At 37.4% G+C, this 18,115-nt stretch overlaps 3 gene segments (V, D, J or C); 1 reads left to right on the forward strand and 2 right to left on the reverse strand.

The window, feature by feature from the left end:
* Window positions 1–898: 898 nt before the first annotated feature.
* Window positions 899–1,474, reverse strand: LOC121912432. The segment is given in 2 exon segments: window positions 899–1,206; window positions 1,423–1,474. Coding segments are annotated over 2 exon segments (360 nt in total).
* A 6,661-nt stretch (window positions 1,475–8,135) lies between these two features.
* On the reverse strand, window positions 8,136–8,625 carry LOC121913422. The segment is given in 2 exon segments: window positions 8,136–8,458; window positions 8,574–8,625. Coding segments are annotated over 2 exon segments (375 nt in total).
* A 264-nt stretch (window positions 8,626–8,889) lies between these two features.
* On the forward strand, window positions 8,890–10,797 carry LOC121913423. The segment is given in 3 exon segments: window positions 8,890–8,896; window positions 9,189–9,221; window positions 10,472–10,797. Coding segments are annotated over 3 exon segments (366 nt in total).
* The last annotated feature ends 7,318 nt before the right edge of the window (window positions 10,798–18,115 follow it).

The following is an 18,115-nucleotide window of genomic DNA, read 5'->3' on the forward strand; positions in this document are numbered from 1 at the left end:
TAAAGTCATAATAATTGTAGAAAATGCTTTGCTGGAGTCACTTCAGATTTGTCTGTAATACTTAGTAATTGAGTAATTTTAATGAAATATTTATTAACATTAACAATATTCAGTAACATCTTATGTTACTGAAGTGTCTCAGTGCAAAGAGTCTAATATTTTTATTTTTTCAGATGTATTAAAAGCATATACATAATCTTTTAAACAAAATCACAAAACCCTCAGAAATATGTTCTAATTCTGAAATAAAAAGCAAAATATCATCAGCATAAAGAGATATAAAATGAGTGTGATCTGACATTTTAACCTTGGACATTTTTACAAACTGCTTCTGCTGAAGAGTTGAAACACAAAGACAAATGAAAGAGTTGAAAAAGGGAAAGAATTCAAGTATTAATTAATTACATAATCAATTAAATGTTTTTTTGGTTTATATTATAAATACTTGCTGCTGGAATAAAAACATGCAAAATGACAAATATATGTCACATGACATGATTAGTAATTTACAACACAAATGATAGTGGATTTTATCATGATAACATTTTGTAATTTATTTCTAAAAAATTGTATGTTTGAGTATTTCATGAACAATAGTAAGAGATGAAATAAATAAATAATAATAGTTTTAGTGTTCATGTGTTGTAGTCAGTAGATTAAACTTATTAAAGAATTGAAATCATACTTCAACAGAGGATAGATTTGATGTTCAGCCAAATGTTTCACATTCTGTATTAATGAAATTATTTTAAAAAAATATTTTTCTGTAAAATACAGAATATTTAGTGTTAAAATGTTCAAATTAAAATATTAAAACCTCTGTTGTTTTTGTTTGAGTGCAGCTGTTGAGTCAGATCAGTTCCTCTTAAGCTGAGGGAGGTTTTTGTACGACGTTGTATCACTGTGTGAACGGGAAGCTGTAACCCTGCTGACAGTAATAAACTCCTGAATCTTCAGCCTGAACTCCACTGATGGTCAGAGTGAAGTCAGTCCCAGATCCACTTCCACTAAAACGATCTGAAACTCCAGGCTGACGGTTTGTAGCTCCGTAAATCAGGAGTGTAGGAGCTTCTCCAGTTTTCTGAAGGTACCAGCTGAGGTAGCCATAAGCATTTGAACTGGTTTTACATCTGATGGAGACAGTCTGTCCTGGAACAACAGACTGAGATCCAGGAGACTGAGTCACAGTGATTTGTCCTGACGAACCTGGAAAACATGAAAAAGAGGAGAAGGGTTACTGAGACAAATCCAGCTTGGAGAAAGATGATCAACATGAAAACAGAAGAGTATCATTTCTTTAACATGGAGAATAGATGGAAGAAGGTAAATGCTGCTTGTTTCAGTGTTTCTCCATCACAGCAGAACATCATTGTGGTGAACCTGGTTGCATCCTGAAGCAAAGTTTTCACTAGAGAGTCTCACCCTGAACAAGGAGCCCCAGGGTGGCCAGGAGTAGAGTCAGTGACATCATCATTGTGCTGCTGGCGTGTCAGTGGCTCTGAAAGGTCTGGACAGCCACTGATCAACACTGGCCTCTTAACGGCTGGGAGCAGAGAGGCAGGACAGATATGCAAACACACAGAGTCAGTCAACTGTAGCTGTCCTCAACATATCATGCTGTTTCCTCCTCACTGCTGGCAGAACACAACATTTACATCATCCATAACATAAAGGAGTGACAATCTGAGGGAGAGAATTTCTTTTGATTTCCATCAAGCGGTTAGAAACACTGATGTGAATTCTGTAATCTAATAATTTTGAGGCTTATTATAAAAAATTGTTTTCAGTTCATCATTTTGTTTATTGTGTATCTTATTTTTTCCGAAGTACAAAATGTGAAATTACTCGTGTGAAAGTCCTAAAAATCACCACAGAGATAAATAAACAGTTTGTAGATAAATTTAGGAGTTTTCCTCATGAAAATCTATTGAATACACTCAACATTATTATTATTGGTTTTGAATTTAACAAACCTTGAGCTGAATAATGCAACGATGTACAAAAATATAATAACATAGAAGTCATATCAGCCCAACCCTCCCTCCATCCCTCCCTTTCCCACCCACCCCTTCCAGCCTGGTCGCCAGAATAAAACGTTGGCAGTTTACGTTTCTGCAAACCACAGAAACGTTGAACATCTACGTTTCAACATGTGTAATACGTAGCATATTAACATTTCAACAATACGTATCATCTCAACATTTCTAAAGTGATGTAGTTCACATGTGATCTATATGAGCTGATCTTTCCTATTATTAGGAGCAGGAGGGGTCGGTGGATGGTTAGTAAGTTCCTTGGCAGCAAGTTGGAAATCAGCAGAGAACACGGTTCGAGACCACCTCAAAACCAATGTCTGCTTCCAGTTTCAACCGACAAAAGCAGGTGTTTTTAGTGAGACGTCAGGACATTTGCAGCCGTTTTTCTGGTGAGAAAACTGGCTTTTTTTAGTGAGACATCAGCTGTTTCTATTTTATTTTTTATTTTTATTTTAACCCAAACCATGATCTTTCCCTAACTCTAACCAAGTGGTCTTTGTACCTAAACCTAACCAGACCTTAACCACAGCGTTGTCACACCATAAAACATCATTATTCAACAGGTAGAAATGTTAATATGCTACGTTTGTAGAAATGTTGATATGATACGTATTACGCGTGTTGTAACGTATATATTCAACGTTTCTGTGGTTTGCAGAAACGTTGACGTTTTCTTCTGGCGTTTGGGTTGCCCCTTCAGGTCCAACTCCTAATTACTTCAGGATATGTACCTATACAAAGAGAGAGGGATAAGTTACAACAGTTCAGACTATTAAGAAGAAACAAAAAAAACAGTATAGTTGCAGAGAGGGAATTGATAACAGCTCTTGTGTATCAGTTTAGTTAAAAGAGTGGGATAGAGCAAAAACAAATAAATAAAATATAAATTGAAAAAAGGAAACAAAACACTGACTCACAAATGACAGTTGGATTCAATACTTATGTTGAATGTTAGAAAACCTCCCCAAATCTTTTTAAGCTCTCCAGGCTTTCCCTTCAAGTTATACATTATCTTTTCATTTGCTAGACACGATGCTAATTCATCAGTCCATCTAGCAGATGTAGGTGGATGTTCATCTTTCCATTGCATAGCTAAACATTTGTTGGCTATGATGAGGGCAATTCTAATAAATTTGAGGTTGTTTTTATTGACTTTTATCATGGAGGTATCACCCAATAGAATTATTCTTGGTTCTGTGGGGATGGTTGTTCCTATGATGTCACTTAGCTCATTAACTATAGAGATCCAGGATGTATTTAGACATGGGCAGGACCAGAACATATGTATCAGTGTTCCTGTTCCAGTTTTACATCTTGGGCAGAACTCAGAATACTGAGGTTTTATTCTGTGCAACCTGTCAGGTGTGTAGTATATTCTATGAATGAGACAGTATTGTATAATTTTATGTCTACTGTTAAAAGAGAAATACTGACTACCAATACACAGTGATTCCCATTCCGCTTCTTCAAAATTACACTCAAGGTCTTCTTCCCATTTGCGTTTCACTCCTAACAGTTCCCACCCTATGATTTGATATATTCCGGAGTAAGTATAGGATATAAACCCTCTTACTCCTGAATACACTTTTAAGAGAGCCAGTCTGAATGTGGGATGGAGCTGGTGAAGCAAATAAGAAACTGATTCTAGGACAGACATGAAGACATCTATCAAGTCAGACAACAGGAAAAATGATTCCAACATTCATATTGATCTGTGATATCTTTGACATCAGGGAAATACTGGAGTTGTGACTATTTTATCTCAGTTTATTGAAATGTGGATTCCAAAGGATGTAGGAAGGACGATGACAGGAAGCTTGTAGACAGATTGTGGGATTGACTGGTGTAAAGCTGTACTGATGTGCTGCTGAATAATAAAGGTTGTTTTACACCTCTCTGTCTGAGCGTCTATATTTACACCAGCAGATGTTTGTGCTTCATCTGTTGGAGCTCAGAGGATCATAATGTAAGTTATCTGCAACTTTTCAAACAATAATCTTCATGTAGCTGCGATTCACAAACTGTAGACACCACGAGAGCTTTGATCAGTCTGCAGCTGCTTCCACATGTTCAGTGTTCTCACTGAATATCTGCTCTTCCAGTGGATCTTTTTCTCTTCATTAATGCTGCAACAATTATATTATCCTCATCTAACAGATCCACTACTGCCAGTCCAAACTTTCTCTTCAGCAGCGTTGTTACTGCTCTGTATAACAAAGTGAATATGAGAGAAAGTAAACACAGCTAGAACAGGTAGCAGGTAGAGTCTACACACAACTGTCAATCACCTGCTGAGCTGTGGAGACACCTTGATACAGAAGATTATTTCAAGCTTTAAGGAGTCTGATGTTCTCAATATATAACTTCATATCACATTTCATATGTTTTAATGAAGGAACAAAAATACCTGTTTTGCCTCTTTTTTCATTTACTTCAATGTAACTAATTTTTTTCCTTCAGTTTCTATCAGGTCATCAGTACAAAGTTGTTACTGTGTTTGTACCACTGTGAGACCAATCATGAAAAATATTGTGATTATTATCTGAGATACATTCATATTCATTACTACAGACATATGAATCAATTGTCTAATGGTTTAATATAAAAGTGTGTGTGTGTGTGTGTGTGTGTGTGTGTGTGTGTGTGTGTGTGTGTGTGTGTGTTCAGTGAACTGTATCAGTCTCTGCAGTAGCTTCCAGCTGCAGCAGTCAGTTCAGTTTCTGTTCAGTCTGACTGAGGGAGGTTTTTGTACGACACTTTTTCACTGTGTGAACACATCCTGACTGTTGATATATTTATAACTCTGACAGTAATAAACTCCTGAATCTTCAGCCTGAACTCCACTGATGGTCAGAGTGAAGTCAGTCCCAGATCCACTTCCACTAAAACGATCTGAAACTCCAGGCTGAAGGGTTGAGGCATATCTAATCAGGAGTTTAGGAGCTTCTCCAGATTTCTGAAGGTACCAGCTGAGGTAGTTACTAACACCTGTACTGGTTTTACATCTGATGGAGACAGTCTGTCCTGGAACAACAGACTGAGATCCAGGAGACTGAGTCACAGTGATTTGTCCTGATGAACCTGGAAAACATGAAAAAGAGGAGAAGGGTTATTGAGACAAATCCAGCTTGGAGAAAGATGATCAACATGAAAACAGAAGAGTATCATTTCTTTAACATGGAGAATAGATGGAAGAAGGTAAATGCTGCTTGTTTCAGTGTTTCTCCATCACAGCAGAGCATCATTGTGGTGAACCTGGTTGCATCCTGAAGCAAAGTTTTCACAAGAGAGTCTCACCCTGAACAAGGAGCCCCAGGGTGGCCAGCAGTAGAGTCAGTGACATCATCATTGTGCTGCCGGCGGCGTGTCAGTGGCTCTGAAAGGTCTGGACAGCCACTGATCAACACTGGCCTCTTAACGGCTGGGAGCAGAGAGGCAGGACAGATATGCAAACACACAGAGTCAGTCAACTGTAGCTGTCCTCAACATATCATGCTGTTTCCTCCTCACTGCTGGGAGAACTCAACATTTACATCATCCTCATGTAGATTAAAAAACTAAAGATGTTGTCATTTGTCATCCTCAACAATCAAATCCTAACAGCAAATGATCTTTTATGTGAAATAGTTTTTCTTATTTAATCAGATCAACGTCCAACAAAAAATAAATCTGGCCATGAAGGAAGCACAAAAACATTTTTACAGCATCAAATACAATACAGGCAATAAAAAGGAGCAAAGAAAACTGTCACTCATTACACTAAAAATTATATATAATATACAGTTAAATTGCAAATTGTACAGATATTTTAACTTTAAACAATGGAGCTTAGCATAAGTTCAAGCAGGAAGACTATCTACTACTCATTCATTCATTCTCATTCCTCTCTCTTTTTCTCTCTCAGTGTTTCTCCTGCTCTCGTATCAGTTGTTCATGGACGTTACTCTCAGTTAACAAATCAGATTCTGCCAGTATTTCTATCAGACTATCATGTCTTAGCTGCCAAACTTTAAATCTGATCTTCTCTCTGTCGTTGTCAGCTGACATTTCAGTGTGAATCGCTGTGACCTTCCTCCACCCTGTTCACCTCCACTTCATCACGTCAGCACACAAGATCACCAGAAGCAGCTCCTCTTCTCATCATCCAGATCCCAATATTCCCATATTCATCACCATCATCAGTGTCTAGACTCCATCGAGGGGATATCCTATTCTACTCACGCCTTGACTGCCCCTTTATAAATGACATCACAATGGGGTCTAATCACCAAAGACTTTTCACATTATGCATGTTCAATAAAATCATTGTCACTTAAAAAATTGAAGTCTCTCATGATTGAAATATTTTTAAGCAGCTAACTGCATTTAACATCAATCCCACTCCCACTAAAATGATCTGAAGCTCCAGATGTAAGGCTTGTAGCTCCATAAATCAGGAGTTTAGGATCTCCTCCAGATTTCTGAAGGTATCAGTGCAGGTAGTAGGGATGTGCAGAGAGTTCAGTATTTGTATTTGTATCTATATTTGTTGAGGCAGCAAAATTATTTGTATTTGTAATCTAATAAAAGTGGAAAGTCCTGTTTTTGTTTTTATGACACTTTTAATGTAAGTGTTCATGAATAAACTACCTTATGAAGGAGGTCCCCACACCGGGTCTCGAACTGCAGTCCCCCAGATCATATACGACTGTGCTGACTACTGAGCTAAAACTTTACTCATCACCTCATTGCAGACAGACCTCTACCTATTTATACACCCATTATTTTTATTTTCTTCCTGACAGCACAGCGTGTAACGTATAGGAGAGTACTTCAAAGACGGTTCTTGCTTTCCACTTTTCATTTATTGCCTATTTTGTACAACCTAACATTTTTGAAAAGAGAAGGGGAACAACAGGTTATGGAGAGTCCCTTGAAAGCACTTTGCGTGTGTCAGTAGTTCAGCTTTATCTCTGGGGAACACCCCCAACTCCAGGAGTGATGTCAAAATTAGGAAATGTGCGTCATGTAGCAGGTGGATGTGACTCCCCTCGTTGAGACCTGCTGATAGACGTAACAGCGGAGCAGAGGAGAGACACTGAGACAGTGATGTAACCGACCTGCATGCTGGTATTTGACATGTTTTTTTTTCTTCTCAAAAACAAATACTGTTTAAAATATTTGTATGGAACAAATATTCGTAAACAAAAAAAACAAAAAAAACAATATTTGTGCTTTGCTGAATAACGTATTTGTATTTGGGCTCAACCCTAGCAGGTAGTCATTATATGATCTGACTTCACATGCACTGCTGGGAAAATTCACAATTCAAATGTCTACATTGTATTTAAATGAATGAACTATAATCACATTATTTTCTTTTAGTGATTTTTGTATTGGGTTGAATACACTGTAATTAATTTGTAGCTGATACATCAGATTTTTACGTTGCACATACTGTAAATAGTTGAAGTTTAAAAATCTTCAAGGGGAATGAAAGAATCTAGCTCGGGGCAGTTTACACTTCATTTAATTTTAACAGATGAAGAGTATCTGGAGCAAATTCTGCCAAGTTTACTATGTACTTTAGTTTACTAGATTGAAATGAGAGAAGACGTGAGGTAGTTTGGAAGCTTTTACAGTTGACTTTTATGAGTGAACATCATGAGATGATTATTCTATCTTGTCAGTTATGAAGTTAATCCAACTTTTTAATACATAGAGAGATGATGAGTGTGAGATGTGTCATAGCATAATGTGATGAAGAGGATTTAACAGCTGAGGTGATGATGGGGCAGCATGAAAGAACAGAATGTCTCTGTTTGATAGATTTTACATTTTTGAGTCAAGATGAATCTTGAATGATTAAATATTTGTTTGACTCAGTAAGAGGTTGTTGAGGTGGGAGGTGGACTGTTTGACCTTCAGGAGGAAAACTGATAGAGACACTATGAACATCATAAATCATCTGTGTGTGTGTGTGTGTGTGTGTGTGTGTGTGTGTGTGTGTGTGTGTGTGTGTTCAGTGAACTGTATCAGTCTCTGCAGTAGCTTCCAGCTGCAGCAGTCAGTTAAGTTTCTGTTCAGTCTGACTGAGGGAGGTTTTTGTACAACGCTTTTTCACTGTGTGAACACATATTGACTGTTGATAACATGGAAACTCTGACAGTAATAAACTGCTGAATCTTCAGCCTGAACTCCACTGATGGTCAGAGTGAAGTCAGAGTTTGATCCACTGCCTGAAAAACGATCTGGAATCCCTGATGCTCGAGTGGTAGCATAGTAAATGAGAAGTTTAGGAGTTTCTCCATCTCTCTGTTGGTACCAGGCTAAAGCGTTGGAACCATAAACATTCTGACTGGTCCTACAGTTGATGGTTGTGGATCCTCCCAGAGCAGATCTCACTGCTGCAGGCTGAGTCACTGTGATCTGGCCTCTGGACTCTGAGGATACAGAGACAAAAACATAAAGCAGCGTCATGGTTTTGATGGTTTTGTCAGCTTCATTTCAGAGTGAGGATGTTCATAGAGGAGAGGAGTTTGATTCTCTGGACTTTACCTGTGAAGCAGCAGCAGAGGAGAGTCCAGATGAGGATGGAGATCAAAGTCATGTTTTTGATGAGGAGGATTTCTGTGGCTTCTGTTGTGATGAAGGACAGCTGTCAGTCATCCAGTGTTCAACTCTCAGGACTATAAACTCTCCCAGAGCACTGGAGCATGGTGCTGCTGATGCAAAGTGGCTCTCTATGGAAATGCTCTGACTGACTCCAACAGGGACTTGGATTACTCTGATGATGCTGTTTCATCAATGGATCAATCAATTTACCAGATTATTGATTATCTATGTGTCAGTGATCATTTTCTGTGTTTCATTTATGTTCTGTGAACAGATTGTCTTCAGAAATGTCTGTTTTGATTCATTTTACATCTACAACACTCAGTTTTAATTCTAGACATAATTTAAAATACAGTAAACATGAAACAAAATGATTAATTTTACAATAAAAATATAAATTATTGGCCTACTGTTATATATTTTCATATCATCCAGTTGTGTTTCACAGATTGAGGCTGTTTTTGTAGAGTTTGTTGTGTTCAAAGTCAGAGAGCCGTGTCTCTCTACAGTGAGAGGTTTTTGTACGACGACTCAGTCAGTTTGTATCACTGTGGTACACGTTCGGTGGAGGAACCAGACTGGATGTTGGAAGTAAGTTAAACTTTTAAAGTATTTTATTAAATCCTGAGTGATATTTAGTTTTTTGCACATATGTTTTCTCTAGAAATTGAAATTTCTGATTTTACATCTTAATTTCTAATTTCTGACCAACAGTTGTCCACCAGCAACAAAAATAAGAGTTTTGTGTTTGAAATTTAAATGATGAATCAATATATTCTAAGTGTTTGGTCCACAGTAGAAATCATGTAATGTTTTAGATTAAGGCTGAAATTTGAGAACTTGTAGTTTTAGTTTAATGAGACAAAGTCAGAGAGCCGTGTCTCTCTACAGTGAGAGGTTTTTGTACGACGACTCAGTCAGTTTGTATCACTGTGGTGGACTTTTGGTGGAGGAACCAGACTGGATGTTGGAAGTAAGTTTCTGCTCAAATATTAAATATCGAATCATCAGTTAAGTTTATAATTTCTGTGTCTGAACATTTGTAGTAGATATAAGTTTCCACTGAGCTGATCTAAAACACTTTAAAGTCTCAATTTTATTGTTCATTTCTCCTCTTTAACCTTGAAGTTGAACTCAAAGCAGCTTTACTGAACTTTTCTTTACATGTTCCAGTTAGTTTGTTAAATGTGAACAGCAGAAAAATTAAAGAACAACAATCCTACTTTTAAACATGTTTTTGAATTTTAATCTTTAAATCTCCAATTTGAGTGAAAGTTGAGTTAAATTTATTCTGAACAGTGTGGGTGATGATAAAAAATGCTGAACGTCTCATCATTTAAAATGACAGAAATTGTCTTTTAACGTCAGTTTGAAATATTTCTTTGTTCTGAAAGATATTTGTTTCTTTAATATGTCTCAACATGTTATGTATATTACGGCTGTCTGTTAGTTTTTGCTCATAATGTCCTTTAACACTGAATCTGATTAATTGTTGCTCTTTTGATAGTTTTGTCAGTAAATTTGTTGGTATAAATTCTAAAATTAAATCAAGGATGTCTAAGATATATTTACAAACTTTATATCTTTATTTTCAGTAAATAGTGTAAAATAAAATGCAGTAAAGAGTCATATGAGGACTCTCTCTGTGCTGATCTGCATGAGAGGTTTCTTAAAGGGAAGTGAAACAATGTGTGAGTGAGTGACTGGTGGAGCAGAAAAAACATCTGACAGATACTCCTTAAGGGGGAAATCCACTCTCACACAGTAAAGGTGTCCAAGTGTCTGGTGTTTGATTGACAGCTGTGTGGTCCCTGTCCTCTAATGTGATTGGTGTCTCCTAGGTGATGTCCGTCCCACCCTGACGGTGCTGCCCCCCTCCAGCGAGGAGCTGCAGCAGGGGAAGGCCACGCTCATGTGTCTGGCCAACGATGGCTTCCCCTCAGACTGGAGTCTGGCCTGGAAGGTGGACGGCAGCAGCAGCAGCAGCTTGGAGCAGAGCAGGAGCCCCGGGGTGCTGCAGAAGGACGGCCGCTACAGCTGGAGCAGCACCCTGAGGCTCCCTGCAGACCAGTGGAGGAAGGTGGTCTCTGTGACCTGTGAGGCCACCCAGGGCTCCCAGACTCCAGTCTCAGAGACACTGAGGAGAGACCAGTGTTCCCAGTCCTGACCTGACTCACTGCTACTGCTTTTACTCTGCTACTGCTCTCACTCTGATCTCTGCAACTATCTCTCTCTTTTATTTCACATGTTTCAGTAACAATATTTACTTGCTTGTTGTAATGTTTCAATATAATTTCAGTATTTCCAGACAATAAAGATCTGTTCATCAAATCACTTGTTTTCATCTTTATTATTATAAAAGTGTCTTAATTATTTTCTCTTAATGGTAACAGTAATGATGATAAATCCTGATAAAAACGGAGTTATAAATGTTTCAACTGCTCTATGAAGACTTCAGAAGGAAAATGTAAGATCACATAATGTATTGATTCATATACTGTATATTAGGAAAGTATTTACACTCAAACAACACTCTTAGATATTATGTGATTAATGCTACACAGTCATGGTGGTAGTAAGTCCATAATTTCTTTTCATAGTTTACAGTAAAGTCATAATAATTGTAGAAAATGCTTTGCTGGAGTCACTTCAGATTTGTCTGTAATAATTAGTAATTGAGTATTTTTAATGAAAAATCCTCCAATCATCTTATGTTACTGAAGTGTGTCAGTGCAAAGAGTCTAATATTTTTATTTTTTCAGATGTATCAAAAGCATATACATAATCTTTTAAACAAATTCACAAAACCCTCAGAAATATGTTCTAATTCTGACATAAAAAGCAAAATATCATCAGCATAAAGAGATATAAAATGAGTGTGATCTGACATTTTAACCCTGGACATTTATACAAACTGCTTCTACTGAAGAGCTGAAACGCAAAGACAAATGAAAGAGATGAAAAAGGGAAAGAATTCCAAGTTTTAATTAATTACGTAATCAATTAAATGTTTTTCGGTTTATATTATGTATATATATATATATATATATATATATATATATATATATATATACACACACACACACACACACACACACACACACATATATATATATAATGATAACATTTTGTAATTTATTTCTAAAAAAATGCATGTTTGAGTATCTGTAAAAATAGTTAGAGAATGAAATAAATAAATAATAATAGTTTTAGTGTTCATGTGTTGTAGTCAGTAGATTAAACTTATTAAAGAATTGAAATCATACTTCAACAGAGGTTAGATTTGATGTTCAGCCAAATGTTTCACATTCTGTATTAATGAAAGTATTTAAAATAAATATTTTTCTGTAAAATACAGAATATTTAGTGTTAAAATGTTCAAATTAAATTATTAAAACCTCTGTTGTTTTTGTTTGAATGCAGCTGTTGAGTCAGATCAGTTCCTCTTAAGCTGAGGGAGGTTTTTGTACGACGTTGTATCACTGTGTGAACGGGAAGCTGTAACTCTGCTGACAGTAATAAACTCCTGAATCTTCAGCCTGAACTCCACTGATGGTCAGAGTGTAGTCAGTCCCAGATCCACTTCCACTAAAACGATCTGAAACTCCAGGCTGACGGTTTGTAGCTCCGTAAATCAGGAGTTTAGGAGCTTCTCCAGTTTTCTGAAGGTACCAGCCGAGGTAGCAATAATATGAATTGCAAACAGTTGAACTGCTTTTACATCTGATGGAGACAGTCTGTCCTGGAACAACAGACTGAGATCCAGGAGACTGAGTCACAGTGATTTGTCCTGATGAACCTGGAAAACATGAAAAAGAGGAGAAGGGTTATTGAGACAAATCCAGCTTGGAGAAAGATGATCAACATGAAAACAGAAGAGTATCATTTCTTTAACATGGAGAATAGATGGAAGAAGGTAAATGCTGCTTGTTTCAGTGTTTCTCCATCACAGCAGAACATCATTGTGCTGAACCTGGTTGCATCCTGAAGCAAAGTTTTCACAAGAGAGTCTCACCCTGAACAAGGAGCCCCAGGGTGACCAGCAGTAGAGTCAGTGACATCATCATTGTGCTGCTGGCGTGTCAGTGGCTCTGAAAGGTCTGGACAGCCACTGATCAACACTGGCCTCTTAACGGCTGGGAGCAGAGAGGCAGGACAGATATGCAAACACACAGAGTCAGTCAACTGTAGCTGTCCTCAACATATCATGCTGTTTCCTCCTCACTGCTGGGACAACTCACTGTAATTTGTAGCCGATACCTCAGATTTTTACATTGTACATACTGTAAATAATTAGATGTAGACATGCTGATGTAATTGATGGCTTGTTTTGGGACTCACACATGTGTTGAATCAGGTGGAGTTTATATACAGACCTTCTAGGTCAAATGCTGAGTCAGGTCACAACCAACAATCACATTCATTTTATGTGACGGTTTGCTGATGATATTATGTTTTTTATTTCTAACGCTACAACAGTTTTACAAGCTCACATTTGTTCAGAAGGTCAAAGACATAATGTCAAAATTTCACAGGTGCACTCAATAAAACATTATTGGGAGAATAATTCAGAGGGCTTCCTCTTGATGTTAAAGCACCTGATATAATAGTTTAACACACAGTATATACACAACTTTATGGCCTTCAAAAAATTGAAAAAATGTGGGATTTAACAAGTTTTCAGACCTTGAAAGACATGTTTACAATATCTGACAGTATATCACATGGAATATGTGCACTCACAAGTAACTGTATGTAGACTCTCATTGCTCTGTGTTATTTAAAACATTTCATTCAATCTGAATTTTAATACTTTCAGAGTTTCATTCTTGATGTTTAAAATGGAATTAAATGCTATTTCCTCTTTGTGAAAGTTACATATTTATCTCAGCCATCATCCCTCCTCTGATGTCTCATTTGAGGTAAAATACAAGAAACATATAGGTAAAACTTTCCAACCAATTGTTACGATTTAGAGCTGAAAACACAAAAAGTCTTAGCGGTGGATTTTTGTCTATGAGTCTGTCTGAGTCTTTGGGTGAATCCCAATTTCCTTAAATTGCATCCACGTTTCTCTCACTTGCATCTTTTCTTTGTATCCTAGTTCTTCCCACTAAAGATGCAAAGAAAAGATGTGAGGAGAGAGGAAGTGCGAAAATATGGTTTTAGAGAAATGAGACGTCCTTTCCTCTGAAGTGTCACATGAGGCAACGTTGGTTTTGGACGACGGTGGCAGCTGATCAGCTGTCAGTCGGTTTTAACAGCTGTAGAGACTTCTGATGGAGTTTGTGTCTACACACATGTGCACTGTGTTAACACTAATAAAGGTTCACAGTTATCACTGCCAGCAGCTGTTTTCTCTCTGCAGCCTGTTACCTGTTTAACAAACACCTGCACATGAATAAAAACCTGCATTCAGTATTTATACTGTGTCCTGCTCAGAGACACAGGAACCATTTCAACTGAATGCATTTCTATTCTTTATTCATTATTTGAGTCTGTATTTGTTTATATTCTGGTTGTGAATTCATTATTTAATGACTCAGAAGATAATTAGGTTGACTTTTGAACACTGTAAATTATTTATTAGGCTAAATGTTTCAAGTAAAAAGGAAATTATATAACTCATATCACCCGATGCTCAGAGACTTTCAGCCTCACATGTGACTGAATGGAAATGACAATAAATGATGTAAAATAAAAAAGTGTTTAAAATGTGTTTCTTGCTGATAGACAGACTCTCTCTGACTTTAATTTATGTATTATAAAAGTTAATGGGGGAAATAACAGATCATGAAAAGAAAAATCTTTCTAATAAATGAAGAAAGTTGTTTATGGTTCTTTTGTTGATCAGACTGACAATTAACACAGATGTTTAACTGGATGGTGAATCAGAAAACAAATAAAATATAAAACTTAGGAGTGGTACACTTGAGTTTAATCTGTAATCTGTCTCCAGTCAGTGATGTTGTGATGTATCAGATCAGTCTGATCAGCTGCAGCGTCCAATCAATGTCTGATATCCAATAAGGAGGCGTGTCAGCTGATAAATGATGCTCATGGCTCTTCAGAGATCCTTCCTCGCTCCTCGCTCCTCATAGCAGAAATAAACACTTTGAGACAACCTTCTAAACTAAAGACCGGAAGGATTTCTGGGTCTAGCGAGGAGTGAGGAGCAATCAATTAAGCGATCAATTAAGGGATCAATTAAGGGAATTGAGATGCAACTTTTGACTCATGCCTTCACACATTCTGGACTAGCTGGTGCAATATCAATATGTTGGTGTTGCAGTAAAATTAAGTATTTTAAAGGCCTTTTCAAAAAATCTTTACACTTTATATCAAACTACACAAGCTTTTAATAAAATAAACTATTTGTGTGTTTACAGTCAGTTGTTTGTGGGCTCATACTGTAGTCGTGGAGTGTTTGGTGTCATATAATGCAGTTTGTTCAGTGACATTTACTGAATGGATTGTGACAAAGAATACATCATGTTTGGTGTTTCTATTACTAAAAGTATTTGTTGAAGCTTCATTGTTCTGAGATTTCAGTGCAATCTGTGGACATTCATGTTTCATGTATCGTGAGTTTGTTTTGTGGGTCGACATCAGTGGAGCTCACTCTGCTGGATGTTGTTGTGGTTTTAATGGTCTGATCGGGCTTCTTCACTGGATTTGTTCACTTTATTTGAGGAAACTTTCAGGATGGTGCAGGGATGGTCCATGGACATGGTCCTGTGGTTATTGCTATTATTATTACTAGTCATATCTCTATTATTATTGTTGTTGTTATTGTATTATTGTTGTTATTGTTCTTATTATGCTTCTCTGTGTCTCTCTCCCTCCATCTTTCTTTCTCTGTCAACCCAACCAGTCAAGGCAGATGGCTGCTTGGTTCTGCTTGAGGTTTCCTCACGTTACAGGGGAGTTTTTCCTTTCCGCTGTCACCAAGTGCTGCTCATGGAGGAAAAATAAATAGTACAGTCTAGACCTGCTATATGTGAGAAATGCCTTGAGATAACTTTTCATATGATTTGGCGCTATATAAATAAAATAGAATTGAATTGAGTGTGTGTGTGTGTGTGTGTGTGCGTGTGTGTGTGTGTGTGTGTGTGTGTGTGTGTGTTCAGTGAACTGTATCAGTCTCTGCAGTAGCTTCCAGCTGCAGCAGTGAGTTCAGTTTCTGTTCAGTCTGACTGAGGGAGGTTTTTGTACGACACTTTTTCACTGTGTGAGCACAGCCTGACTGTTGATAGAGTGATGACTCTGACAGAAATAAAGTCCTGAATCTTCAGCCTGAACTCCACTGATGGTCAGAGTGAAGTCAACTCCATTCCCTGCTCCACTTCCACTGAATCTGGAGGAGATTCCTGTAACTCTGTCTGATGTTCGGTGGATCAGAAGTTTAGGAACTTCTCCAGTTTTCTGATGGTACCAGGACAGATAGTATTGTGAACCAGTGTAGTGAGTAACTTGTCTATTAGCTTTACAGTCAATAGAGACAGTTTGACCAAGCTGCAGTGATTTGGCTGCTGGCTGAGTTAAGACAACATTTTGTCCAACAGACCCTGAGGAGAGAGAAGAAACACTGGACATGAGATGGTGAAACTCAGCTACACTCCAAATGATTTTCACATGACAGAAAAATGATTTTCCTCACCCTGAGTGAAGCAGAGGAGAGTCCAGATGAGGACGGAGATCAAAGTCATGTTTTTGATGAGGAGGATTTCTGTGGCTTCTGTTGTGATGAAGGACAGCTGTCAGTCATCCAGTGTTCAAGTCTCAGGACTATAAACTCTCCCAGAGCACTGGAGCATGGTGCTGCTGATGCAAAGTGTCTCTCTATGGAAATGCTCTGACTGACTCCAACAGGGACTCGGATTACTCTGATGATGCTGTTTAATCAATGGATCAATCAGTTTATTAGAATATTGTTCAGAATGTAATTTTTGCGCTTTCAGCTTTTACTCATATTTTCTTTCAGAATGTCTCATGTTTATTTATATGTATTTCTCGAGACATTAAGATCAATTTATCTTCAAAACATGAAATAAATGTACACATTCTGGAAATATCTGTCACTCAGGTGATGTTACTTGTAATTTTACTAACAGAGACTTGTTTTTTTGAGTGAGCCGTGTCTCTCTACAGTGAGAGGTTTTTGTACGACGACTCAGTCAGTTTGTATCACTGTGGTTCACGTTTGGTGGAGGAACCAGACTGGATGTTGGAAGTAAGTTTGTACTCAAATATTACACATAATGTTGACATTTAAAGCTTTAATGTGTTTAAATGTTTGTAGTAGATACAAATATCATCTGTGTTGATTTATATCACTTATATTCTCTTCTGTTTTAATCATGATGTAACTCAGACCAGCTTCAATAAACTGGTCTTTACACATTATTGTCAAACTGAAATGTGAACAGCTTGAGAAGAAAAAAGATTAAAGAACAATACTTCTACTTCTAAAATGTTAACAAAAATTAAAATTTCCACTTAATATTTAACTATTATGAAGTTGAATTAAAATTTATTTCAACGATGTAAAAATGAAAAATGTTTTCATATCTCTGATCCTCTTACTGTGATTGGTTTCTTACTGTAAGATAATATTTAGTGTGATTTATATTTTTTGGTGGTGGGAGCTGTGAGTATGAAAGTTTCTGATGCTGATTTGTGTTTTCATATTTTCTGTTAACAGGATATAATTGAGATAGATGTGATCAAGTATGAGGCCGAGGTCAAAGGTCATGACCAAGTAATTTCTAACCAAAAGTCCCCGGCCAATCGCTCTCATTGGTCGGTAAATCGATTGATTATCATTTTAAAACATTGGATCAAATCATAATATGGTAAGAATTGATGGAGAGAAGCTGTGATGGAAAACTTAATTGATTTCCCCCGAGACAATCATTGTCCAGAAACTGTTTTCCTTAAAGTGTTCTGACATATTTTCATTTATCTTAAAAGCTGCAATGTGCAAATTATTTAATCTATTTAATATGTGTGTGTGTGTGTGTGTGTGTGTGTGTGTGTGTGTGTGTGTGTGTGTGTGTGTGTGTGTGTTCAGTGAACTGTATCAGTCTCTGCAGTAGCCTCCAGCTGCAGCAGCCAGTTCAGTTTCTGTTCAGTCTGACTGAGGGAGGTTTTTGTACGACGCTTTTTCACTGTGTGAACACACGCTGACTGTTGATATATTCATAACTCTGACAGTAATAAACTCCTGAATCTTCAGCCTGAACTCCACTGATGGTCAGAGTGAAGTCAGTCCCAGATCCACTTCCACTAAAACGATCTGAAACTCCAGGCTGAAGGTTTGTAGCTCTGTAAATCAGGAGTTTAGGAGCTTCTCCAGGTTTCTGAAGGTACCAGCTGAGGTAGCTACCAACACTTGAACTGGTTTTACATCTGATGGAGACAGTCTGTCCTGGAACAACAGACTGAGATCCAGGAGACTGAGTCACAGTGATTTGTCCTGATGA

The sequence above is a fragment of the Thunnus maccoyii genome, chromosome 15, assembly GCF_910596095.1.
Source record: "Thunnus maccoyii chromosome 15, fThuMac1.1, whole genome shotgun sequence".
NCBI classification, from domain to species: Eukaryota; Metazoa; Chordata; class Actinopteri; order Scombriformes; family Scombridae; genus Thunnus; species Thunnus maccoyii.